Below are 27,969 nucleotides of genomic sequence, written 5' to 3' on the forward strand. Positions count from 1 at the left end.
GGAATTGTATGGCATGGTGTGAAGCTGTGTAGAGGAAATATGTGGCATCGCGTGCTCTGGAATATGTGGATATAACTGAAGAGTGATGATGGTGGCAGCAAATTGGAAGCCCATGGGCAGGCTAAAGCCCATCCAGTAGATGCAGCATGTCTCGGTTTGAGACAGCCCATATGCTCCGTCTAGAGCTGAGGCCTAAAAAACATGACTTTATCCAGCTGCGTGGTTTAGCATCAGAGAGATACCAAATAGTGCTGCAATGCTTTGCCTGTACAAGGGCATATGTGTTCTCTTCCGTGTTCTCAGAGTGAGACAGAGAGCAAGATTGAATGAGCAAGCAGACATTGTAGTTTATGAATTGGTGGTAGCAGCATTCCCGACAAACAAAATGGCTGTGTGTGTTTTGACCACGGTGTGGGGGCAGTTGACTGATTTGTAGATGCAGAAAATATGGGTGTCACTAAATGTTCAATATGTCATCCTGCCCTTGGAAGAATGCCCACGAAGGTAATCCTAGAAAAATCACATGTAAATGCAATTACGGTATAATCAATATAATAACAGAAACATAGGGGCGTGGCCAAGCAGCATGGCCGACAGGACGTGAGCTCCTCCAGCTCCGTCCCGAAGACCAGCATCATCCTGTCGCTGATCCTGCCCTGGCTCCCCTGGTCGCTGGACAGGCTTGTCGAGTGGAGCTGTGACCCCGCTGGGTCACTTGAGCCTAAAAAAACGGACCCACGACCGGCGCCCCGCTTCAAACGCTGACCAGAGTGCTCCTGAGGGCGGAGTCGGCGTGGTGAATCACGCTGCACCGGGGTCTGGGCCTGCGTGGTGAGGCCGGAATACGGGTGCGCTGCCCGGGGCTTCTGACCGGGACGAGCCCCCTGGTGCCCGCCGAGACCCTGCCTGTGTTCGGGGAGCGGCAGTGCTGTGACCCTGCTGCTGCGTGGGGCGGAGGAAGCCTGGACGGGGGCGCCGTCCATCCTAAATACCGGCCCTGGGTCGGAGCTCTGGACCCCCTCCCCCCTGTCTCTCCTACCGTTGCCGGGTGCCGCGATCCGGACCTGAAGTGGCGGCACACCTGGTGGGGGGAGGCTGCGAGCCCCACCTGCATTTGCCTTGATTTGCGGCGCTTGGTGACCGCCGGAGCCCCTGAGCGGCTGTGTGCCTGGCTGGACCCGACGTCGTTGCGGACCCTTGCACAGACTGGGGGCCTGCTTCCCTCCCCCTGCCAAGCCCCGACCTGTCTGCTCCTTTGGCTCCTCGCGGCCCTGCTGCCTCCGGGGGGGGACTCTAGGACAGCGTCGCTGGGCCCATTGTTGGACGGGGCCCATCCCCCCCCACACACCCGCCATCTTGGGGCCTGTGCCGAGCTGCCTCTGGGGAGTTTGCGGCGATTGGAGGCGAAGAACGCCCCTGTTCCTCTCGGCCCGGATCTGCGGGGCCTGGGGGATCCCCTGGTGGACTGCCAACTGTGAGTACTAGAGGTGAGGCGACGCTGCAGCCCGTGTTCCTACTGGCCTTGCCCATTGCTCCCTGGGTGGCATCCCATATCCTGACCCCCGTTGCGGGGCGGTGGCCGAGTGCTGCCCCTGCGTTGTTTGGCCTCCCGGCTCCATTGACCCACTGGTATCGTGTTGCCTGTGTGCTGCGGGAGACGTCTGCCATCCCTGACTTCGCCCGGTTCGGGGGGGGCCCTCCTTGCTCGGCTGGACTGGGAGCGCGCACTTTGGGCCAAACGGACTTGAGCTGCTCACCATGGCGGGCCGCACGGGTCGGAGCTCGAAGGCCTCCCAACCCAATACGATCGTCCAATACACCACCCCCCGCCATCTACCACAGAGGATCACGCGGCAGACGGGCCCTGACGACGGGGGTGAGGAGCCGCCGGAACCGACCAGAGCTGAACTCCTAAAGGCTATTCAGGGTTCCCATGCGGCCTTGGAACACCAGATTGAGACAGTCTCAATCGATGTCAACCTCCTGAGAACGGACCTTCGCAACGTCGCGGACAAGGTCTCGGATGCGGAGGGCAACATCACTCAGCTGCAGGGGGAGGTCGCTTCCCTACAAAAGTCACTTGCCCAGCTCTCCTCTACTACCCGGGCACTAGAACGGCGCGCTGAGGATGCGGAGGGACGGGCGCGTCGGAGCAACATACGAGTACTGGGAGTGCCGGAACGGCTGGAGGCGGGGAACCCTGAGCGCTTCCTAGAGACCTGGATCCGTGAGCGCTTGTGTCCGACTGGATTGTCCAACGTCTTCATTGTGGAACGGGCGCACAGAGCCTTGGTGCCCCCTCCGAGGCCGGGAGAGGCTCCTAGAGCCATCATTGCGAAAATTCTGAATTACAAGGACCGCGACTGTATCCTCAAGGCGGCGAGGGAGACGGGGCCCCACATGATAGAGAACTGTCGCATCTCCATATACCCGGATTATACCCAACAAGTGCAGGAGCAGAGGAAATCCTTCTTGGGGGTTAAACAAAAACTCCGCGATATGCAGCTTCAGTACATGCTCCTGTATCCTGCCAAGCTGAAGGTGCTCGCCCAGGGCAGGGCACATTTCTTTGAGACGCCTGCGGAGGTCTGGGAGTGGCTGGAGATCAGAGGGGATGACCTGCCCCCGGGAGAACGAGGGGGCTCGCGTGACACTTGGGGTACCAGGCCGCAGAGACGGCGTCGTGGTAGGAGAAATCGTCGCTCCAGGTCCCGGAGCTCCCCTGAGGCTCGGCCCACGGTGGGTCCGGATGGAGCCATCCTCATGAATACCTCGCCGGCGAGGGCTGGCTCGAGCCCGTCAGGGGCGGCTGCTCCTGGCGACGTCCTGGTGCCGGACACTTTGCAGGACATACTGCGGGACACGGCCTCTACGGCCTCGGTGGTCCCCGAGACTGCTGCATCGGCGCGGGAGTCGGAATGATCCTTGCTTCAACTAACTGTGGCGCTTTTCTGTGTTTACTCGGGTGAGCGGGGCTCCTCTCACCTGTGAACCTATGACCCGTAGCGGTCCAACACTGTCATCGGGACCTTCCGATCCCTGGTCGGTACCTTGTGATTTACTTTGGGTCATGTGCGCTGTGGGGGGTCTGAAGTAGACTTCACTATTGTCATGTTTACCTTACTGTTGCGGCTGGGGTGATGCCAGGGTGTTCTTCTCAGATACCTTGGTCTTTCGGGGAGCTGGGTGGTTGGGTGGGTGGGGTTGTGTTGCTTTGTGTGAGTGAGTGTGGGATGTGTGGTGTGGGGTGGCTGTGCACGTCCTGGCACTGGCGGGGGAAGGGCGGGGTGGCGTTTTTGGTTGTTGCTATCCTATTGCTCGTGGGTGGTGGGGGGGAGGGTGTTCTTGCAAAAGTTTCATGTTTTGGGGTTGTTGGGGGGTGGGGTTGGGATTGTGAAACGGATGACATTTACATTATGTGCGTATTGGTTCCGATTTGTGGGAAGCTTGATCTCCAAGCTGCTTCCCTGGAGTTAAAAGTGGCATGGGTCGCTACGGGGTGGTCTGAATTGCGCCTACACTGTAGCCCGTCTGGGCGTATGCATTGGCCATGGGATTTAAGTTTTTAACATGGAACGTGCGTGGCTTGGGCACGTGCACCAAGAGACACAGGGTCCTCACCTTCCTCAGACGCCATGGGGTTTCGATTGCTTGTTTACAGGAGACACACCTGGATGAGGAAGGCGCACAACGCCTAGCTAGGAAGTGGAGGGGTCAGGTTTTCCATTCCTCATATTCTACATATGCTAGGGGGGTTCTTATTTGGGTGGCCCCAGGGATACCCTGTGCTGTTCAATATATTGACGCTGATATTGAAGGCAGGTACATCTTGGCGAGAATCAAATTAGATGACAAAGACCTCCTGCTTCTGAATACATATGCCCCGAATATTGATGATCCGGCGTTCTTCTCCCAGATGCAAGATGTTGTGGCTCCGGGTTTAGACGCGCCCCTCCTTGGTTCGGGGACTTTAACTGCGTGTTGCACCATGAGCTGGACCGTCACCCGCCCAGAGTGGGCACTAAGCCCCGCATGACGGCGCGCTTACGGGAAGTGATGCACAATCTTGGGGCAACGGACGTGTGGCGTACTTGCCACCCCGCACAGAAGCTTTACACATGCTATACTCCGACACACGGTACACACAGTAGGCTAGACCGGGTCCTCGCAGCTAACCTTCCTTCCTCGCTCGTATTGACGGTCACACACCAAGCCCGATATCTGTCGGATCATGCCCCGGTTACGTGCGTGGCGCAATGGCCTGATCGAGCGTCGCGGCCACGCACGTGGCGACTGCCGCCTGATCTGCTCCAGGATCAGGTGGCCAGAGATCATGTGGCTACATCGCTCTCTGACTACTTGGAACTCAATTGGACGGGGAATGACCTGTCCTACTCCACCCGATGGGAGGCTCTTAAGGCAGTCGTACGTGGGGCGTGTATGGGCTTATCGTACGGGGTCAGGAAGCAGTTGCTCTCTGACTTGCGAACCGCGGAGGATGCACTCCTGCGCGCCCAATCCCAGCCTGATCCGACCGCGTTAGATCAACGGGCGGAGGGTCTTGCCCTGGTATCCATCCACGACGTATTAACGCGACTTGATAAATTTACGCTGGGCCAATATAGGCAGCGCCTACACCGTGAAGGGGACAAGTCGGGCCGATTATTGGCCTGGATTCTACGGCGGGAGTTCACGCCTGAACGAATCGTGGCCCTACGGAACCCCAGTGGCACTATGGTCCACTCGGAGGCGGATGTTCTTACAGTCCTTCGCAGTCATCTGCAAATTGTGTATGCCGCTGATCCGTCCATATCGGCGGACACCTACCAATCATATCTTGAGGGTCTCCCCCTACGGACCCTGCCGGAAGCTGTCGCGAAGGAACTCGATATTAAACTGACGCTGGGTGAGGTTGCCGCGGCGATAGCCGCCCTCCCCCGAGCCAGGACGCCTGGTGGAGATGGATACCCGGCTGAGTTTTATCAGGCCTTTGGAGATATCCTGGCCCCCCCACTCTTACAAGTCTATAACGAGGCTCTGCGTACTGGCGACCTCCCGCCTTCCATGAATCAGGGTGAGGTGTGTATGATTTTGAAGCCGGGTGGTGACAAAACGGACCCCGCGGCTTATCGGCCTATCACATTGATCAACTCGGATGCAAAAATCCTTACTAAAATGCTGGCCAATCGCCTGGCCCCACACATGTCCCACCTCGTCCATCCCGACCAGTGTGGTTTCATACCGGGCCGCAATACGGCGATGAACCTGCGCCGTCTAAACCACATTTTGCATGAGGTGCGAGGACGTGAGGGTCCCTGCGTACTGGTCTCTGTTGACCTGGCCAAAGCCTTTGATACGGTGCACTGGGATTATCTTCTCCACGTGCTCCTGAAACTGGGGTTCGGCCCTGGATTTTGCAACTGGATCCGGATACTCTACAAGGCGCCCCGTGCCTCGGTGCGATTGGGGTCGGCCCGATCCAATGAATGGTCATTGGGGAGAGGTACCCGTCAGGGTTGCCCCCTTTCCCCCCTCTTATTCGCCCTTGCCATTGAGCCCCTCGCAGTTGTTGCCCGTAGGGACCTCCAGGACTGGGGCATAGTGGTGGGGGATACTACGAATGTTATCTCGCTTTACGCGGATGATGCGCTCTTTTACTTGACTTCCCCGGTGAAAGCCCTCCCCGTCTTAATGAGACTATTGGACCATTTTGGTGCGGCCTCTGGGCTGCGTATGAATGTCAACAAGTCTCTGGTGTTTCCTTTGACGGACGCTGTCCCGGTCCCAGACATGGATCACCAGTATTCCGGCCTCAGATGTGAACGGGTGGCGTTTCGCTACTTGGGTATTCAAGTAGCGGCTTCTGACGAAGCCCTCCTGGCGCACAATATAGACAGGATCCTTGCAGCCCTCGGTAAATCCATTGCCTTCTGGAATACACTTCCCCTCTCCCTCATGGGGCGGCTGGCAGTCGCCAAGATGGTGATGCTCCCCAGAGTCCTTTATGTGTTGCAGAATACTCTGTGTCCGCTGCCGCCCCGAGTGTTCCGTACCCTGAACTCGCTCCTCGCCTCCCTACTCTGGGCGGGTGGCCGAAGCAGGGTCGCTTTGCATACGGTGACGAGGTGCTGGGACGAAGGTGGTCTCGAGGCCCCAAAGTTTGACTTGTACTACTACGCGGCACAGCTTCTCCCGGCCGCCCGGTGGTTTGCTGACCACGAGAACTGGGAGCTGGCACTACTTGCAGGCGTGGCTCCTGCAGGGGACCTGCAAGAGGCCTTGATGCAGGGTCGGGGCGCCGACGATTCCCTGCCCTATGTGGTGAAGCACACAGCCGACATTTGGCAGCGCTTCGTTGAGAAGATTCTGCGCCGCGCGCCGTTCCATAGGGAGCTCCCACTTTGGATCCTGGCCCCGGTGCTCGCACTGGAGAAGAATATGTCTTTTAGGGAATGGCGCTCAGGCGGCTGCGAGACCCTGGCAGATCTCTACCCAGACGACTCCTTCATAACTTTTGAGAGAGCCAGGGACTCCTTTAATCTTGTGGAGGGCCAGTATCTACACTATGGCGGTCTTAGGGAGGTGGCCAGGACGACGTGGCCCCCATTCCCAGAGGCGCCCCAGCTCACTCATACACTGGATGTCATCTTGTCGTGTGGGAGAGGTAGGCGCCTGATTTCCCTCCTTTACTCCGCCATGCGCCGTGACTCGACTCCCCCATTGGCGCCGGCCTGGGCGGCATGGGAGGCGGATCTGGGAATCATATTGGACCCGGCTCAGAGGAAGCGGATTGGATTGTTGACTCGTAAAGTGTCTTGCAACGCCCGCTTTAAACTTATACACTTTAATTTTGTTCACCGTACTTACATGACACCTGTCTCCCTCCACCGTATATCGTCAGATAGACGTCACACTTGCCCTAGGTGTGGGATGGCGAAGGCGGGGTTCTTGCACCTAGCGTGGGAATGTCCATTGGTTCTGGATTTCTGGCGCAGAGTGGTGGTATTCATTACCCGTACCACCCATATTAGATTGCAGCTGGACCCACTTCCCTGCCTGCTAGCATTAGTGCCCAAGCCAAAAAAGAAAGGTCTGTCTTATAAACTGCTGCAACTTCTGTTGGTGTTGGCAAGAAGGCGGGTGGCCATTACCTGGATGGGTCAGAGGGCGCCTGAATTTCCTCATTGGCTGCGAGATGTCAAGGAATGGACCTTGGCGGAGGAGACGCACATGCAGCGCTCTCGCAGAGACGAGAAACTCCAGGATGACTTACTCGCCTGGAGAACTATGTGTATGGAAGGGATGAGGGAGGACGACTCAGACGCCACTAGCGCTGAGCTGTTTTCCTCTGCGTCCTCGGAGTCTGGTGAGGGTGAGGGGGGGGAGGAGGGGGGCCTAGAGTGAGGTGTCTGAGCAGGTGCAGCGTCCCCTTGTAGTCACGCCGCTGTTCCCTGACAGCTATGTTTGGATTAGATGAGATTCCCCGTAGGACACACAACATTCTAGTGACTGCGCCCTAGCTGGCCCCTGTATATTTCTCCTTCTATGTTCGGACCTGCACTAAATTGTCATCTTTGGGGTAGTTCGTTGAAGTTCAAGTGGTTATGTAGTGTAGGAATGCGACACAAGAAAATTGGCGTGGACATGGACAATGTTTTATTGTTCTTTGAGGCACAATTGCACTTTCTCCCTCTACATATGTATGTTTACTCCTGCGCCGCCCTGCCTCCGGGATGTGGGCCATACACGGCTGTGTATTGATTCTGGGGCTTCTTGTTCCTGCTGTTTCCATGAGACCTGAGTCGAAGACTGTATATTTTGTGCCTTATTCTTATCTTCGCCACAATAAAAAACAATTTATAAAAAAAAAAAAATAACAGAAACATATGTAACAGGATTCATTGGATCAGATAATGAGTGTAAAATGACTATGACAGTTACCAAAATGTTTATTGTGTAGTACCTTACAGTTTGCCACTCATTTCCATACACATACTAACCGTTTGACCTACATTTACTTTCTGAGAAAAATAGGCAATGCTCATGTTTTATTGACCAGGCAGTGCACGGAGTGGGAGGTCACTTCAGTGCGGGCCACACTTTGCAGGAAAAGGCCCTACCTGCAGAGCCCAGGTGGGCGGTGGAAAGGGACAATGAAATGCTCACACTTTCAATTCCACTGCAGTGTGAGGGGTGCAAGGCCACAGGAGTTAGAATCATAGAATAATGAACAAGACTAGCCTCAAAAAATTTGAAACAAAGAGTCCAGCAATTTGCGGCAGCCCCGGCTGCCAGGGCGTGTTATACAAATTTCGAACATGATACGACTAATTCTGAATTACCATAAACATAAAAGTCTACCACAGTTGACAGCTCATCATGCTCAGAAAGAAAAAAAATTAAATGTAGCAAGTTACTGTTTGTAGCATGCTTCATTAAATAAACCCTGGCCTACGACGAAAGACCTATGCAGGGCTTCAAGTGGTATGAAAAAACTGGTGGGTCCCTCAAAGGGGCGTGGCAAGAAGATTACGGATGTGGCTTAAAACATGTAAGCAAAAAATATGTGCTTCTGTATAGTGTGCCTCCCCACTAGTATTTTGGAGCTGCTGTCATTGCACCCAGATATATAATACAGCAAGTTACATGGCTGATACAACAAGCCCAGGTTGTCAGCTTTGTCAATGGTGTGTATTTCCATTGGCTATATCTGAGGGTGAACATTTCCATGCCCTTTTCAAATAATTTGTTTCCTTTTAAGTCTTTTCTCTCTCAATGGGGGCTGGTTATCAAAGGGAGGATTTGAAAAGGTTAGTTTAAATAGGCCATCTCCTGTTTTTGCTGAGTTTAACGCAGGATATTCAAGTAAAGCCCTTGCCTTTCTCTCATAACTTTTTTTCCTGCACAACTTATTTTTAACAACCTTGGTGTTTAACAAAATATATGCTTCAATACCTCGATTACACACTCAAAGCATTTCTTCCTGCAGAACAGTTGTCATGTAAAAATATATGGTTTACATGTAAAGCCCTTTAGTGCCCTAGGGCCAAGTTTACACTATATAAACTGCCAGAAAAAAAAGAAAGAAAAAAGCATAACGTGACCTTGGTGTGGCCTGGCAAGTCATATGTCCTTTTGTGCAACAACAGCATGTAAGCATAATCGTTGCCTTAATTGCAGAAGTATACAAGCACATGAAGGGCAGAAACCTTCCCTAGTAGAGGACAATGACAGTTAATGTCATTTGTAGTGAACACTGTAATAATATACTCTGCATTATATTGCTGTTCTGCAGAGTATGTTGCAATGATAAAAGACCCATGCTTCCCTGTAGCAAGGAACTTCCCCTAAGCAGCGGGATCAGAGCAGACATTCCAGCAAAAAAGAGGAATCAGACAAAACAGAGGTTTCTGCCTGGAGGGTGCGGGCAAAAATGGAGACCCCGTTAAGGACACGTCCCGGCACTTGCTTTTTAGAACTGCTGGGCGCACCAGCAATACCCAGCCCACTTAAAGCCCTCGGCCTATGTGATATCTATTTGTGCCTGGGTTGTTAAAAACATTATCTGCAAGACTTGCGGCAATGCTATGAAACTACAAAAATGCAGTTACATGAGCTATAAATGAAAACATACATTATTACTATTACGGTGTTCAGGCTGTTAAACATGAACATGTGCGCAGAGTCAGAAGGAGGAGAGCAGAAAGAAAGTATACGAGTAAACTGAATGTTTCTGCTGGGTGAGAACGAAACCTGCAGAGAAGACTGCAGCCCTATGCAGCGTGTACCCCATGTTTTCACATCTTGCTTGGTCCCATCTATGATCTTACTGCCAGGTCCTATAGGCAGGCTTGCTTCCAATGTGATCTGACTGAGCGCTCCTATTTGATTTTCACAACTTAGAAGCGGTGTTTTAGCCAACACAGCATTGGGCATTGTCAGAATTATGCTCTCACTACAGAAAAACAGCTTTTTAGACGACAGGCATTGTGCTGTTTAAATTCCAATTTCTTTACGATACCCCTTAGATCAATGAAGCAGCTGCCATAAAGGGGTACCTGCTGAACAACGGAAACACGACAAACGGAAAACAAACCTGAGCCAATAATGTGTTGAGATAAAAGCACAAGATAACAATAAAAAAACAAGTATTTCCAAGATCAACGAGAGAGTGCGCCTGTAACCACCGTGCACAGTAGTTCTAACCAATGGAAAAAGTATTCCCAAAATGAGTACCTAAAATGGCCACTGTGTTAACAGATAAGTAATTGGCTGGTGCTTTCAGGGGGGGTTCAATACAGGAAGAGGCATGATGTATTCATGCCACGGACGAATGGAGTGACGATTGGGGCAGCTAAAGGGAAGCCTATGGGCAGGCTGGTTAGAGCAGCGCACACGCGCTGTCTAGAGCAGAGACCTATGAAGTAACCACTTTTGTAAGTTAAGAGCTTTGCCAGAAAGCGGATCTTTAACCTGTCGGAAAAAGTAATTTCATCCATCTAGTGACGACTTCATTCAGCTTCTGGGCACTGCTAAACTTCAAACGAAAACCTAAATTTCAGATATCGATCCATCACACTTAATATCATTTATAAACTTATACAGCTTATTTTTATTTCATTTAAAGGGTGCAGCTCATAGGTTTCATGCCTTAACAAACACATATTTTGTCATAGCTATTGGCGCATTTATTGGAGTGCAGCTTCCACTTGCACTGGTACGCAATGTACTGTGAAATAAGTGAGGGATGTGTAATGGCTGTTGGTTATGATAAAGTTTAAACACAATTCTTTTTCTGTGCTATACAATTGTGGTGGCACAGGCAACATAAATTATTCACTCAAAGTTGAATTATGGTGTCAAAGAACTTTTGGGCAGCACTACCTCGTGCACCTGTCTGCTCAAAAGACACTTGTCCCCTGCCAGTGGTATTTAGGTTAAAATTTAGAAATTAAATATAGAGGAAAAAAATACAAAAAGAAAAGTGAGAAACTGATATTTCAAATGTTAATGCTGTATAAGTATGTGAAAATAATTTTGTAGGATTTTATTCTTGTTGTAAGGTACACAAATCCAAAATCCTATGTCTAACCATAATGCTATCACTATCACTTGCCCATTACTATTATGTACTATAACCGAAACCCAAACCCCCTAACACTAGGAGGATAATATACCCACCACTTTTCACAGACCTGAACCTAGTTCATTCCAGCAAAGTATGCTGAACAAAATTCTTTACCCTAACCCTGTATCATGCCCATACTTCATCTCTAGCCATAAAGTTATCCCTAAGACTAACATTAATCAAGAACTGTTCCGTAACTGGCACAATATACGCAACCTGAAGTCAATATCTATCCTTTATGCTTACATTAACTCTACACCTAACTTTAATGTGTTCCATTACCCTTACCCTAACTCTTATTCACACACACACACACACACACAACCTCAAAGGCGGCAGGAACGCCACGAAGAAAATGCCCTGCAAAACCAATGATCCAGTGAATATTGCCTTACCCGGCTGCCTAAATCAACCCTGGCCTCAGTGTCACCCAGCCCCTAAATACAATGATCCTCCCTGGCCTTGTCCTAGGCATAGAGGATATGTGTGGTTCTCTGCCCCTACAACGCAATCACACTGCCTTACCCATGTGTCAGGGTGGGTTGTTCACGTTGGCCTCATGAAGGCCCATCCTCAGACAGGAGAGGTAGTCCTTTAACACAACACACCAGTGCTGGTGCCGGTTGCCTCCTGGCCCGGGCCAGTCACCATTTCAGTAGGAGTTTAGAGCACAGTAAGCTGTGTGCTATAGAATATGGACTCAGCCGCATACCTTTCCTCAATGTAACTGTATTCTGTAGATACAGAGCCCCGCCTTTACACAGGCCTGTTGTTTGATATCGAGTACCACTCCCCCCTTGAGTCCAGGGCCTGGTCTTAGACCTGGTCTTGTATTGAACACCCACATTCCTAAATGTAAGTTGTCTTGGAGGGTGGCATTTCCGTTGGTGCTCTATTACTTCTGAAGTCATGAGTAAATCAAAGGAGAAAGTAAAGGTTGAATGACTTGTTTTTATGGTAAATTTAAGAAAGTGTTGCATTTGGTATCATAAGCCCCTTCAAAATAAATTTTCTAAACAAATTTCTAAATTTCTTCAACAAATGTTATATACACATGAGGAATGGAAGCTGCACTGGCCATTTATTTGATACAGTTTTGTTTTCGGAATTGTAGACTGCCTACGTCTTTAGACATATTTTAGCTTTTCTTTCTCGTAAACTTTTATCTAATTGTAAAATACATTTAATAAATGTGAACCACCACTGCTGAGGAAAGTTTGAAATATGAGACAGAAAGAGATGCATGGTTCTTACCAGCTCAATATCAGAAAGACAACCCTTGTACGCTTCAAGTACCTGCCGGCATGCGAAAGGATGAACCTTGGCACATGTTTGGAAACCAATTACTATGCCCTGCAAATAAGGAAAGACAACTCACAGCCTCAGGGAGACAATAGACATTAACCAAACACAGACATTTAGTACAAGAGATTTCATATTTGAAAGAAAGGATAAAGCTGGTTCTTGATTTCACATTCAGTGTTTACAGCTGGTATTGGTGAATGATTGTCAACTAGTAAAGCAAGGGAAACGGCCACTACAACGCGGCCGTTTCCACGAATGCATTAACCACGCATGCATTACAACGCATGCGTGGTTAACACGAAAGCCTTTACCATGCATACCTTTATTAAGAGATAAGTAGTAAAGGCAAGTGTGGTAAAGGTTCAAAATAAAAAAGGGGGGCTTGGGGGCTCTCCCCCCCAAACAAAAACCTCACCTGAAATCAAGTAAGAAAGTGCAGGAAATCAGCGTCGTTTAAGAGGAAACGGAAAGAAACTTCCGCTTCCTCTTAACGATGTACAACGTCACCACGCAAGAATTAGAGGAAAGGGTTATGCGTTGAAAAACCATTCCGTTGTAACGCATGCGTGGTAAAGGCATGCGTTGCAACGGAATGCGTTGTAAGAACATACAAACATAAAGCAAATATATTCAGTGGCCTGAAAGCATGATTTAAGGATACCTTTATACAGCTATGCTGGAGGGCCTTTACCATGCTACTTAAAAAGCATCTTTGGACAATAAGATGAGAGTTTCGTCACTATTTGTTTTCTGTCACTTAGTGCGATTTCTTTAGAAGCGGTGCTTATCCTTTTTTCCTCATGTCTACTGTTGTCTATTTTGAAGGCCTTTCTGAGAGAGTCATTTCAAAGCCTTCACATAGCTTTATGTCTTTCACCACTTTATCTGCAACATTGATTAAACTTGATTTATCTTGTTCAAACACTGGCTTCTATCAAGAGAGATCACCTGAAGAGGCTCCTAACTATCCGTGATGAAATGCATTATTAGTCACCTGAAAAAAGGAGCTCTACATTTAGTTTCTGCTAACTTAGTACTCATCTACTCTGTAGAGGGGTTTCACTCTACTATAATTTGGCTATGCACGGAGTACAAAATCACACTTTTGGGTGAGAGGAAGTACTGAGTGAGGAATGTTTCACCGGTCATCAATAATTTACCATCAAGCTCTATGAATGAAGTTACAAACCTACACAATGTACATCCAGATGCTCCACAGCCCATATGACTACCTTCTCAACTTGTTTTTGTTGTGGTCGTACAGGGTGAAATACCCTAGGGAAATAAATCTATGATAATTGTAAGAAATGCACTTGATACTTACTGCATGGTAAGGCGTAGCGATGAACCTAGTAGATTCGAACATGCTTCGAAGAAAGGGTAAAATCAGTGCAGTATCATCACAGCTGGCCATGCACTTACCAAGGCACTGGAAAATAAAACCCTAATATGGGAGTGAATTAAAGACAGTCTGAGTTAAGAATAAACAGCATCTCCTGCTCACTCTATGAAAGTCTTACTTATATTGCAGTATTCATCTTTGATTCACTCTACACACATATTTGTCTCCCACTTTCAAATAGCACTCAATAAGTTGAGTGAAATGTTTGTTATCTTATGTATAGTATAGTTATATTTTCTGGACATTGTAGAGATTTGTATATGGCCTTAATATGACTCAAAACAAGGAAGTGAGGGGTAATGTGAGCCAATGAAGGTCCAGTACCAAGGCTCTGAAAGTGCTAATGCAGAAACCAGTGGAAATACTGCTCCTTTCAGAAAGCAAAGTAGAAAGAAAGGCGGACAAAGAAAGGGGAATCCTAAGGATTTTTTCTTGGTGCCTTCACAAATCCATGAGCATGTAAAGTCTCATCATCAAGGGTGTTCTTCATAGGGCTGGCAATGCAATGCCCTATGGGCCCCACGAAGGGTCGCTTTAGCAGAGATCTTTTTATTTTTGCCATCTGATGAAAGTGCCAGTGTGAAGGCGTTTTGAATGTGTGAGGTTGAGTGAATGTGTATAGTGAAATGAAGAGAGACTAAAAAGAGGTATTCAACTGGACTTTAAACTGATGGTTTCCTTGGCAGGTTTAAAAAAAAAACATAATTTGGTACGGGCGACTACAGGGAGGTAATGTATCCAAGTAGCCTAAATCTGTGAATGTGGTCAGGTCAACGTGTTTCTTGCCTGTTGGCCCAAAAAGTATCTGTACCACTTCTTCAGGACCTAAAAAAGGGAGAGCTAACCCTACCCCACATCTAAGATGTGATATAAAATGTAGGTAATCCCCTAAAAAAAATACCTTTGTTCAAAAAGTTTAAAATTGATCGTCCAACTTAGAAAAAAAAAGAGAAATTGAAGAAAACACACAGTAAACAAATGTTTTGCATGTATGGGCCAATGTGTCTCCAGGATCGCTTTTCCGGGACACTGTATGTGCATGCTATTGTTATGGTTGATTAGTCGCCACAATGTGAAGGAAGTAAAAAACACACTAGTACATGCAATATAACAGAACAGGCAAGTGGACATACAGGCAACAGATAACATAAAACCAATCGGTGTTGCTGTTACACAGTGTATCACAAGTTGTCCTCAGGAGTGAGTGAAGGGTCTTACCCTTTGGATCAGTGACCCATAGGTCAAAAGCAGAGTGTAGCACTCAGCTGCTAACTGTGGAAAGAACAATGATAGTCAACATAAAGAAACAGCAAGTTCAAGGGGACCCAAATTGCCTTGGGGTGAGAAAAAAAAGAAAAACAGAGTTTTCAAGAGATGCAACCATACTCATGTGGTTTCTGTGCAGAGAGCACTGGAGACCTACCATCCTCTGTTCATTGGATTGAGACTGAGCAGGGGAGAAGACCCGTCTTTTAAGGTGCAGGTAATTGTAGTGATTGTCCTTGGATGGGGTGCATGCGACCGTGGGAAGGAGTGATGACGCACTGGGCCCCTTGAGATTCCAGAGCCATGATTCGCTTTTAAGTGTACCCAGAAACTGAAGGACCTCCTGGTAAACACCAGACCTCATATTCAACAGTCCCACATGCAGTACACCTTGTGGGCCTTACCACCTGTCACAGGGCACTATCCCTGTGGGTCCTACGGGGTATGCCCACTGACTAAACATTCCTAAGAGGTCAGGTTGGGTCCCCAATTCGCCTGGAAACAAAAAAGTCACAGTAACTGCAGTACAAAAAACTGTGTTTACCTGATCACCTGCCTTTGTGGCCTTTATTACGCGGGAATGACCACGAGCTCTATCGAACCAAGAATAATGGAGCACTGGAGCAACATATGCTGCAGACACAGCACTACAAAAATGTGCCATCACTTTTCCAACTCCAACCACTCTCCAGATGACCTCCGGCAGATCATTTGGGAAGCTATTAATTCATGGAGCCCTTTAAACCTTTTCAGAATGGAGCAAGGGTGGATTTTATGCCTCTCCACCAACAGCAAAGGTTTGAAAGATGAATCCTCTAGTGCGAGGTGTAATTCAATCCCCTGTGAAATCCGATACTCTCTTACTATGGCTGGATTGACATTTTCTTCATACATGGGACCTGATATACCATATCACCATTGACACCATGTCACATATGGAATGCCCGGCTATGGAGTCCCAGACACCACACTAAGCAGTGCTTATGATAAGCATTTTGCGACTTGGCATTTGTCTCTTCTTCAGTAACACAAATGATTCTGTTGATACCAATGAGGTGGTACCCTCCAATAAGAAACCATGTAACTGTCTTAGTCTACTGTTTGAGATGAACAAGTTACTTACCTTCGGTAACGCTTTTTCTGGTGGATACAGTATCTGCCTGTGGATTCCTCACCTTGTGAATATCCCCCTGAGTCAGCAACGTTCGGAAAATTCTTTGTAGCTTGCCGGCGTGGACGACGTCACAGGAACGCACGACATCGCGCGCGGCTGCGCTGACGTCACCGACTCCATAATAGGCCTACTCCGGCGTGATGACATCAGTTCCGCCCTTTTTTCCGTGCCTTCGAGGCACACGGACGGACCAACAACAATAGATATATACACAGTATACACAGTACAAACTAGTCCAGTTAACACACATAGTGTGAATATAACATAGTAAATCATGTACAAGAACACACTTCCTTTGAGGATAACATGTATACATTAAAAAAACATTACCAGAAATTCAGGTATAGAAGAGTGGACAACGGGGAGGCGGGTGGGCATGTGAGGAATCCACAGGCAGATACTGTATCCACCAGAAAAAGCGTTACCGATGGTAAGTAATTTGTTCTTCTAATGGATACATCTGCCAGTGGATTCCTCACCTTGTGAATAGATTCCCACAGCAGTCCCCACTCCTGGAGGAGGGTGTCTACTCCTCTATACCAGAAAGTCCTGAAGGACAGAACGTGCAAAGTGGCCGTCCAAGCCGTAATGCTTCGCGAAAGTGTGGAGGGAGGCCCAAGTTGCCTCTCTACAAATGTCCTCTATAGGAACACCCCTAGACAAAGCAGATGTTGATGACTTTGCTCTAGTATAATGAGCTCTTATACCCTCTGGAGGTTCCTTACCAGCCAGGGCGTAGCAGATCTTGATGCATAGAATAATCCATCTCGAAAGTGTGCGCTTGTGCACAGCTCTTCCTTTTCTACTGCCAGCAAATCCAACAAACAACTGGTCATCCACCCGATAGTCCTTTGTCTTATCAAGATAAAAGCTTACCGCCCTCTTAGGGTCCAGACGGTGAAGCCGTTCCTCCTCCTTGGAAGGGTGAGGGGGAGGATAGAAGGTAGGAAGGGTAATAGACTGTCTTAGATGGAAGGGAGTTACCACCTTAGGCAGAAAAGCAGCCCTGGTCCTAAGAACCATTCGTTCAGCATGAATGGTCAAGAATGGGGGCTTCAAACTAAGAGCTTGAAGCTCACTTACCCTCCTTGCCGAGGTAATAGCAACCAGGAAGACCGTCTTAAAAGACAAGAGTCTCAAGGGACACTTGTGCAAAGGTTCGAAAGGAGAACCCAGTAAGCACCAGATTCAAGTCCCATTGAGGTACAATAAAGGGAGTAGGAGGAAATGTATTCTAAGGCCCTTTAGAAATCTTAAAACAACAGGAGACTCAAATAAGGACGGCTGATCCGGCAGGCAGAGAAATTCCGACAAAGCCAAAAGATAACCTTTGACTGTAGGAACAGCAAGCCCTTGCTGCGCTAAAGAAAGAGCAAATTGAAGTATAGATGATTAACGAGCCCTCAAAGGATCGATGGATTTCTCCCCACACCAGGAAACAAACCGAGACCACCTATAAGAATAGATAGACTTGGTGGAGTCACGTCTGGCCGATAGAATGACATCCACCACATCATGTGGGAGAGAAAAGGAATTCAGATTTCCCCTTTCAATCTCCAGACATGAAGGTGTAAGGTCTGGAGGTGGAGGTGTAGAACCTGCCCCTCCATCTGAGAGAGGAGATCTGCCCTGAGAGGGAGACAGAGCGGCGGGCACAAGGAGAGGTGGAGAAGATCTGTGTACCACACCCTTCTTGGCCAATCCGGGGCGATCAATATGACTTGGGCCCGGTCTTGGCGAATCTTTCTCAGAACCCGAGGAATTAATGGTATGGGAGGAAACGCGTAAAGGAGTTGTGAGCCCCAACTCAACTGAAACGCGTCCCCCAAAGCTCCCAGCATCGGATACTAAAGACTGCAGAATGACCGGCAGTGAGCATTCTCGTGAGTGGTGAACAGGTCCACCTGAGGAGTTCCCCACGTCCGAAAGACGTGACAAACTACCTCTGGATGAAGCCTCCACTCGTGGTCGGCCAAGAACTGCCTACTGAGACTGTCTGCACGCATGTTCAGAACTCCGGCCAGATGATTTGCCATCAGACAAATCTGATGGTCCAGAACCCAGGACCAGAGACGCAGAGCCTCTCTGCAGAGACACTGCGACCCCACTCCTCCCTGTTTGTTGACATACCACATCGCGGTGGTGTTGTCCGTCAGGACTTGAACCGACCACCCGCGAAGGGAAGGGAGAAAGGCCTTGAGTGCTAGACGTATCTCCCGCAACTCTAGAAGGTTGATGTGAAGCAACCTTTCCTCTTGATCTCCAGATCCCCCAGATGAGCACCCCACCCTAGAGTGGATGCATCCGTTATCACCGTGGCAACCGATGGAGGTAGATGGAAAGGCTTTCCTTGAGACAGATTGCCTTCCACGCTCCACCAAGATACATCCGCTGTAGCTTCTCTGGAAATCCTCACAGACTCCCTGAGATCCCTGTTGTGTTGATACCACTACCTGCGGAGACACCACTGGAGTGCCCTCATGTGCCAGCGTGCATGGTTGACCAACAGAATGCAGGAAGGCATCAGACCGAGCAGGCGAAGGACCTTCAGGACTGGAACGACCGCTCCATTGTGAAATAAAGGAATCATTCCCTGTATGTCGAGAATCATTTGAGGTGGAGGGAATGCTCGACATACAGTTGTGTCCAGTACCGCACCTATGAACAGGTTGCGCTGGGAGGGCACCAGGTGAGATTTGGGTACATTTATTGAAAAACCGAACCTGTACAACAACTGGGTTGTGACTTGCAGATGATGGAGCACTGTCTCTGAAGATTCTGCTTTGATCAACCAATCGCCCAGATACGGGAATACAGGTATCCCCGACCTTCTGAGATGTGCTGCCACCACAGCCATCACCTCGGTGAAAACTCGAGATGCAGTAGTAAGACCAAACGGAAGGACCGCAAACTGGTAATGTTGCGATCCCACCGTGAAACGGAGATACTTTCTGTGCGACTTCAGGATAGGAATATGGAAATAAGCATCCTGCAAGTCGATCGACACCATTCAGTCCTCTTCCAGCAGCGCCTGAAGAACCTGAGCAAGGGTGAGCATGTGAACTTCTCCTGTTTCAGGTAAAGGTTCAAGATCCTAAGATCCATGATTGGCCGAAGTCTGCCACCCTTCTTGGGAATCAGGAAATACCGGGAGTAGCATCCCTGACCCCTTTCCTGCCCCGGAACCACCTCTATCGCACCCTTTCGTAACAGTGACAGGACTTCCTCCTGCAGGAGAAGTAGGCGGTCCTCTGAGCAAAATCCTTGGCAAGGAGGGTAATCTGGAAGAAATTCCAGAAAGGGAAGAGCATACCCATTCTCTTCAAGATTGAGAACCCAAAGATCTGATGTAACCGATTCCCAATCCAGTAGAAAATGGGTAAGCCGACCCCCTACAGGACCCGCATGATCCGGAATGGCGGATCTAGGGCTGCTTTGCTGATGGTGAAGGGGGTTGGGAAGAGGAGGAGGAGGCTTGACGTCCTCGAGGACAAGCTCTTTGTTTGCCCCTGTAGGATTTATATATTGGATTTTGCTTTTGCTGCTGCTGTTGAGTTTGACGGTAGGGACGAAAGGACGAACGTCCAAAACCTCTATACCTCTTAGTCGCAGAGCCTCTGGACTGCAGCCCCAAAGATCTGGCAGTAGCCCTACTGTCCTTAAATCTTTCCAAAGCTGCATCAGATTTTTTGCCAAATAGTCCAGCACCATCAAATGGGAAATCCAACCAGGCTGCCTGAACGTCCTCAGAAAAGTCAGATGACTTCAGCCAGGCAGCCCTTCTAGAGGCAACAGAAGTTCCCATAATGCGAGCAACTGAATCAGCAGTGTCAAGACCACTTTGAATCACTTGATGTGCAGCCGCCTGTGTATCGGCCAACACCGCATTAAAATCCTTCCTGCTGTCCTCAGGAATTTTAGGAGCCAACTGCCGTACAGAGTCCATCAGGGCATGTATATATCTCCCCAAGAGACATGTGGCATTGGTCGATTTTAGAGCCATACTTGCCAAAGAGAAAATCTTCTTCGCAGTCTGATCCTGTTTCTTGGACTCCTTATCCCAGGCACTTGAGGGAAAGCACCAACAGTCTTCTTCAAACAGGCTGCTTGTATAACCAGACTTCCAGGCAAAGGATGTGAGGATAGAAACTCAGGATCACCAGGTGCTACCCTATACCTCCTTGCAACACCCTTAGCCACTGCAGGAGCTGTAAGAGGCCTGTTCCAAACCTCCAATATAGGCTCAGTCAAAGCCTCATTAAAAGGAAGCAATGGTTCCACAACTGAAGATGGGGAATGGAGGACCTAAGTCAAAAGATTAGACTTGTATTCAGCTGTAGGCAAAGTCAAATTTAAAAGATCCGCAGCTTTTTTAATGACCACATGGTATGGTGCAACATCCTTTGAAGTGGCATCAGATACAGAGGACAGCTCCCATTCAGGGCAAAGCTCCAAACCACTAGCATCCCTCAAATCATCAAAATAGTCCTCCTGAAGCTCACCTTCTTCCACCTCAGCCTCAGCCTCTCTAAATCTTTGCTCCTCTATAAGGCGCTGAGCTTCTCGCCTCGATCTCTCCTTCAAGAGACGCGCCATCGGATCCGTGACCGACTCCGATGGAGCCGGTGCCCGCGTCGAGATCGGATCTGGAAGCCCAGGTCGCTGCTCACGAGGTCGAGTCGGAGCCGGCGACGATGGAATCGGCGTCGATTACCTCGGAGGCGCCGAGAAATGCCAAGGCGGAGCCGGCGCCGGCATAAATGGCATAAAAGGAGCTGAAGCATAAGAGTGGGGAACTACTAAATTATATGCCAATGGACCCATGGGACCCGAAAGTGCACCAGAGGGGTACAAAGCTCTCGAGTAGACTCCATACATTGCGTTTAAAAACGAAGTAGGGTCTTGACCTGGAGCTAGGAAGGGCGGGTAAGGACCCACAGGATGCTCTCTCGGAGGTTCCAGATTCGCCTCCTCTTCCACAGGCGGATGGACTGGAGTCATCGAGCCCTCAGGTAATGGAGCCTCTTCTTCCTCTCGAGCCGGGGACGGCGTGGAGAGGGATCTGATACTGGAGCCGGAGAACGCACTGGCAACTTCAAGGGCGAAGCCTCACCTTCTGGAACACCATGTGAAGGAGACACCTCATCTTTTCTATGCCTCCTCTTAGGCGACTTCGGTCTCAACTCCGAGTCCTTACAGGAGTGATGTCGAGATCCATGCCTTCGCTTCTTATGCGTCTTCTTCGTTGACCTCGAAGCATGACCAGGTGACGACCTCGAAGGCAACGCCGAGCGGGACCTCGACCTCAACTTCGACCTCGCCCTACTCGAACGCGATCTCAAAGTCTTCTTCTCATTTCTACCTTTCAACTTCACCACCAGAAGTTTTGCTTCCCTCTCTCAAAGAGCCTTCGGGTTCAACTTCTTACACGAAGAACAGCCTTTGACATCGTGGTCCCAACTCAGGCACCAGATACAATCCTCGCGCGGGTCCGTAATCGACATCATCTTGCCGCACTCCCCACATGGCTTGAACCCGGTCTTCTTAGACGACATCTTCAGCGAGAAACAAAGAAGCAAGAAGACACCAAACAGAGAAAAACAGTAACAAAGTTACTAACAGCTACAGAGGTTCTCCGAAACCATTAGCGTCGACGACGTGGAAAAAAGGGAACTGATGTCATCACGCCGGCGTAGGCATATTATGGAGTCGGTGACGTCAGCGGAGCCGCGCGCGATGTCGTGCGTTCCTGTAACGTCGTCCACACCAGCGAGCTACAAAGAATTTTCCGAACGTTGCTGACGCAGGGGGATATTCACAAGGTGAGGAATCCACTGGCAGTTGTATCCATCAGAAGCCGCCTTACTAATACCATTGACAACTTTGGTCGGCCTGCATTTGACCGCTACACACTCCAAGATGTCCACCACAGAGGGATGATACTTTTGCTACACAAGCACATGAGGGGCTTGCTCCTATTGGCTCCAGCCTACCTCTTCTCTTTCCTCTTCTCCTCATTTGACAATTCCCAATAGTGCTCACGAAGCATCCTAATCCATTGGGAATAGACCACTTGGCCGCCTCGTGTTACTTATTACATGAGGTGGCCTAGATTTCCAACATGAACACAGATGGCAATATGCCTAGATTCCACCATGAGGGATCGCTAGGAGTTATGTGCACCTGATTTGCTCTCCATCACTGTATATGCAAGAGTACTTAGGTTTACTATACTTTTCTCTGACCATTACCTTTGATTAAAAAAACATTCAACTGTCTTAGTTTACTACTTAGAGGCCACCTTACAAAAACCATGGATGACTTTGGCATGCCCAGCTTTTAACCACTACACACTCTGAGATAGGCGCCACTGAGGCATGATACCTCTGTTACATCAGCACGTGAGAAGCTCACTCCTTTTGGCTCAAACTCGCCCCTCCCCTCCTCTCCTCTCCTCATTGTCCACTAGGTCATCACTCCTTCCAGCTGCTGCCCACACCACACCTGAGGACAATCGCTCCAATTGCCCGTACCTTCAATGACAGGTCTTCTCCTCTGCTCAGTCTCGAGCCAGGCGAGCAGAGGAGGGTAGGTCTCTTGTGCTCTCCGTGCAGAAACCATGTGAGTATGGTTGCTTCTCTTGAAAACTTTTTCTTATTCTTTTAACACTAAGTCATTTGGGTCCACTTGATTTACTGTTTCTTTTTACTGACCATCATAGCTCTTTCCACTGTCAGCAGCTGAGCACTACCCTCTGCTTTTGACCTATAGGGCATAATTAATTGATCCAAAGGGTAAGACCCGTCACTCACAATGGAGGACAACCAATCACTTATGATACGCTGAGTAACACGAACACAGATTGGTTTATTTTGTATGTTCCATGTATGTTCACTTGCTTATTCTGTTATATTATATGTACTTGTGTGTTTTTCACTACTTTCACATTGTGGTGACTGGTCAGCGCCAAAAATAGCATGCACATGTATACCTTTAGAGACACTATGATACAGTGAGTTGGAAAATCGATTCTGGTGACACATTGAACCAAACATACAAAACATTTGTTTACTGAGTGTTTTCTTTATTTTTTCATTTATTTTCTAGGTTAGATGATCAATTCTAAACATTTTGAACCAGGTATTTTCTTCTAAAGGAATACCATAGCATCATATCATGTCTTAGGTGTGGGGTCGGACTATCCCCCATATTTTTGGTCCTGACGAATCATTGTGAAACCTTTTTAGGCCATCGAAACATGACCACACTCACAGATTTAGTCTACTTGGGTACATCACACCCCTGTCTTAGCCCCAACCAAATTATATTTTTTTAATCCTACCAAGGGAACCATCACATTACAGTTCAGTTTGGTATCTCTTAGATAGTTTTAGTCTCCCTTTACTTCACTGTACACATTTACGAATCTCTGACAGAATATCGAGGCTGAAAATATCGACAGACAAAATATCGACGCTGGAATATCGAAGGCAAGTATATCGACACCCTATCTACAACATGGTAAGTACAAAAATATCGAAACAAAAATATCGATGGTAAAAATATCGTAATTAAAAATATCGTTTTTTAAAAAAAAGATAAAATTAAGTAAATAGTACTTATATATATTTTAAACTTATGTTAAAATGTGTTATAATGTTTAAATGAATAAATAATACATATTTACTATTAAACATTTAATTAAAATTAATAATAACATATATAATATATACTTAATTAATTATAATATATACATAATTTTTTAAATAATTATAAAATATTAACAAATACTACAATTTAAAAATACATCAACACTCATAAAATAATAACATAAATAATAATAAATAATTATATTTAATAAATAACAACAATTAAATATACTTTCAATATTTTTAAAATTAATTAAATACAACATTATGTAACATCTTAAATACATAAAAACAATATAAATAATATTGAATAGCATAGGGGTACAAATTACTATTCAAACTCCAGAGGGTGCAACAGTAGATAAAGCGTTGGATAGCGTAAGGGTAAAAATTACTATTCCAACTCCAGTGAGCGCAACAGTAGGGAAAGCGTTGGATCGCGGGTATGTAAAAATGACTATTCCCACTCCAATGAGTACAACATTAGGGAAAGCGTTGGATAGCGTAAGAGTAAAAATTACTATTCCCACTCCAGAGAGTGCAACAGTAGGGAAAGCATTGGATAGCAAGTGGGTAAAAATTACTATTCCAACTCCAGTGAGTGGAACAGTAGGGAAAGCATTGGATAGCGGATATGTAAAAATGACTATTCCCACTCCAATGAGTGCAACATTAGGGAAAGCGTTGGATAGCATAAGAGTAAAAATTACTATTCCCACTCCAGAGAGTGCAACAGTAGGGAAAACGTTGGATAACGGGTGGGTAAAAATTACTATTCCCACTCCAGTGAGTGGAACAGTAGGGAAAGCGTTGGATAGCGTATGGGTAAAAATTACTATGCCAACTCCAAAGGGTGCAACAGTAAGAAAAGCGTTGGATATCGTAACAATAATATTTAATATTCCAACTCCAAAGAGTGCAACAGTATGGAAAGCGTTGGATAGCGTAGATCGGAAAATTACTATTACAACTCCAGAGGGTGCAACAGTAGGGAAAACGTTGGATAGCGTAGGGGGGAAAATTACTATTCCCACTCCAGAGAGTGCAACATTAGGGAAAGCGTTGGATAGCGTAAAAGTAAAAATTACTATTCCCACTCCAGAGAGTGCAACAGTAGGGAAAACGTTGGATAGCGGGTGGGTAAAAATTACTATTCCAACTCCAGTGAGTGGAAAAGTAGGGAAAGCGTTGGATAGCGGGTATGTAAAAATGACTATTCCCACTCCAATGAGTGCAACATTAGGGAAAACGTTGGATAGCGTAAGAGTAAAAATTACTATTCCCACTCCAGAGAGTGCAACAGTAGGGAAAACGTTGGATAACGGGTGGTTAAAAATTACTATTCCCACTCCAGTGAGTGGAACAGTAGGGAAAGCGTTGGATAGCGTAAGAGTAAAAATTACTATTCCCACTCCAGAGAGTGCAACAGTAGGGAAAGCATTGGATAGCGGGTGGGTAAAAATTACTATTCCAACTCCAGTGAGTGGAATAGTAGGGAAAGCATTGGATAGCGGGTATGTAAAAATGACTATTCCCACTCCAATGAGTGCAACATTAGGGAAAGCGTTGGATAGCGTAAGAGTAAAAATTACTATTCCCACTCCAGATAGTGCAACAGTAGGGAAAACGTTGGATAGCGGGTAGGTAAAAATTACTATTCAAACTCCAGAGAGTGCAACAGTAGGGAAAACGTTGGATAACGGGTGGGTAAAAATTACTATTCCCACTCCAGTGAGTGGAACAGTAGGGAACGCGTTGGATAGCGTATGGGTAAAAATTACTAGGACAACTCCAAAGGGTGCAACAGTAAGAAAAGCGTTGGATAGCGTAAAAATATTATTTAATATTCCAACTCCAAAGGGTGCAACAGTAAGGAAAGCGTTGGATAGCGTAGATTGGCTAATTACTATTCCAACTCCAGAGGGTGCAATAGTAGGGAAAACGTTGGATAGCGTAGGGGGAAAAATTACTATTCCCACTCCAGAGAGTGCAACAGTAGGGAAAGTGTTGGATAGCGTAGGGGGAAAAATTACTATTCCCACTCCAGAGAGTGCAACATTAGGGAAAGTGTTGGATAGCGTAAAGGTAAAAATTACTATTCCAACTCCAGTGAATGGAACAGTAGGGAAAGCGTTGGATAGCATATGGGTAAAAATTAATATTCCAACTCCAAAGGGTGCAACAGTATTGAAAGCGTTGGATAGCGTAGGTGGGAAAATTACTATTCCCACTCCAGAGAGTGCAACAGTAGGGAAAGCGTTGGATAGCGTAGGGAGAAGAATTACTATTCCAACTCCAAAGGGTGCAACAGTAGGGAATGCCAATTAATAAATATTTACAAAATATATTACACATAAAAAAATGTAATTAATTCCAATTAAATTACTTCCCACCCTATTCCCCTATACACCCACAACCCACTCTGGTACTAAAACATTACATTTAATAATAATTAACATTAATTACCAATTAAATAAATATTTTATCAATTAAAATAATTAATTACCAATTAATAATTACATAAAAAATTAATTATTTACAATTAAATTACTTCCCACCCTATTCCCCTATAAACCCACAACCCGCTCTGGTACTAAAACATAACATTTAATAAAAATTAACATTAATTACCAATTAAATAATTAATGTATCAATTAAAATAATTAATTGCCAATTAATAATTACAATTAAATTACTTCCCACCCTATTCCCCTATAAACCCACAACCCGCTCCGGTACTAAAACATATAATTTACTTAAAAATAAATGTATTAATATATACAAATAATACACATATAATTAAAATTAATTTAAATACTTAACAAAAACATATAACACATACATAATAAAAATCAAAAAAATAATACAAATATCGATATTAATAACATCGAAATTAGTTACATCGATATATATGCTATCGATATTACTAACTTCGATATTACTTACATCGATATAAATGAATTCGATATTACTTACCTCAGGGTCGATATTCTGTCCTACGATATTCTTGACATCGATATTCTGTACCTTTGAAATTTTAAACACGATATTTTGGAAGGTCGAAATTTTCAACTCGATATTTTGACTGTGTACCCACATTTACATCACCCCTCACATACAAAATGCCCTTACACAAGCACTTCTAATCAGACATCAAAAATAAAAAGATCTCCCCTAAAGTGACCCTTCTAGGGGCTCGTAGGGCATTATAGCGCTGGACCTATGAGAAGCAAGCCCACTATGAAGCATTACATCCTCAGTGATGTGTGAGGGCACCAAGAAATAATCCTTAAGATTCCCCCTTCTTTACCCGCCTTCCTTTCTTCTTTGCTTTTTGATAGGAACAATACCTCCACTGCTTTTTGCATGAATATGGCCTCACATCCCCTGAATGGGGATTGGCTCTAACATGAAGACTACCTATTGGCTAAAGGAGATCCATTAGGGAAATGAGTATAGCCCTGAAATGTTGTGGCTTTTATTGATTCAAGTGGAGAGGATTACCTCAGGGAGTTCATCTCCATCTGCTTCTTAGTAGGTCAGTCCTTCCAGGGAGTGGGAGAACCATACCTGATTTTCCCAACAGGCTAAGCCCAATGCTGTGTACCCATATTATAAAAATTACCTTTACTAATGGAATACACAGTTCTACCCTTCTCCGACTTTGTGTTAAATTGACTTCTCCAATGGTTCAATACTGACCCTTGAGAGCACTAACCTCCTCATTCACATGATGGACAAAACTGTCAATCTGTTCGGTGAGTTCTTCCATAAAAGAGACATGCCATTCTCTGTGTGGGGCTTGTTTTAGGATAGTCCCCAGGAACTGCAAGAAAAACAGTGAGAGACTTTAATGCAGTAATAGAAACGTAAATGCAGTATCCACGGCTGACGTCTGCAGTGATTTTGAGAAGATAAGGGTAAACAAACTTCAGCTAACAACCTCTGTAATGAAATTATATTTGGACATAAGAACCAGAGAACACATACAGCAATGCTTAAATAGTGTGGTGTGATATCAGTGCTGAGAAGAAACAGGAGGCCT

General features: G+C 46.9%; 1 protein-coding gene across 3 annotated transcripts in view; it reads right to left on the bottom strand.

Annotated features, from left to right (window-relative positions):
- Positions 1–27,730, bottom strand: part of LOC144798465 (uncharacterized) — a 40,485-nt gene extending 12,755 nt beyond the window's left edge. For all 3 annotated transcript variants that reach the window (XM_078669358.1, XM_078669361.1, XM_078669360.1), the window contains exons 1-3: positions 27,643–27,730; positions 13,758–13,877; positions 12,383–12,481 (exon numbers count right to left, since the gene is read on the bottom strand). In XM_078669358.1, the coding sequence (XP_078525484.1) occupies positions 12,383–12,481; positions 13,758–13,877; positions 27,643–27,696 (273 nt within the window). In that variant the 5' untranslated portion in view covers positions 27,697–27,730. The remainder of the gene's footprint in view (positions 1–12,382; positions 12,482–13,757; positions 13,878–27,642) is intronic.
- Between the last annotated feature and the right edge of the window lie 239 nt (positions 27,731–27,969).

The sequence above is a fragment of the Lissotriton helveticus genome, chromosome 12 (assembly GCF_964261635.1).
Source record: "Lissotriton helveticus chromosome 12, aLisHel1.1, whole genome shotgun sequence".
Classification (NCBI taxonomy): domain Eukaryota; kingdom Metazoa; phylum Chordata; class Amphibia; order Caudata; family Salamandridae; genus Lissotriton; species Lissotriton helveticus.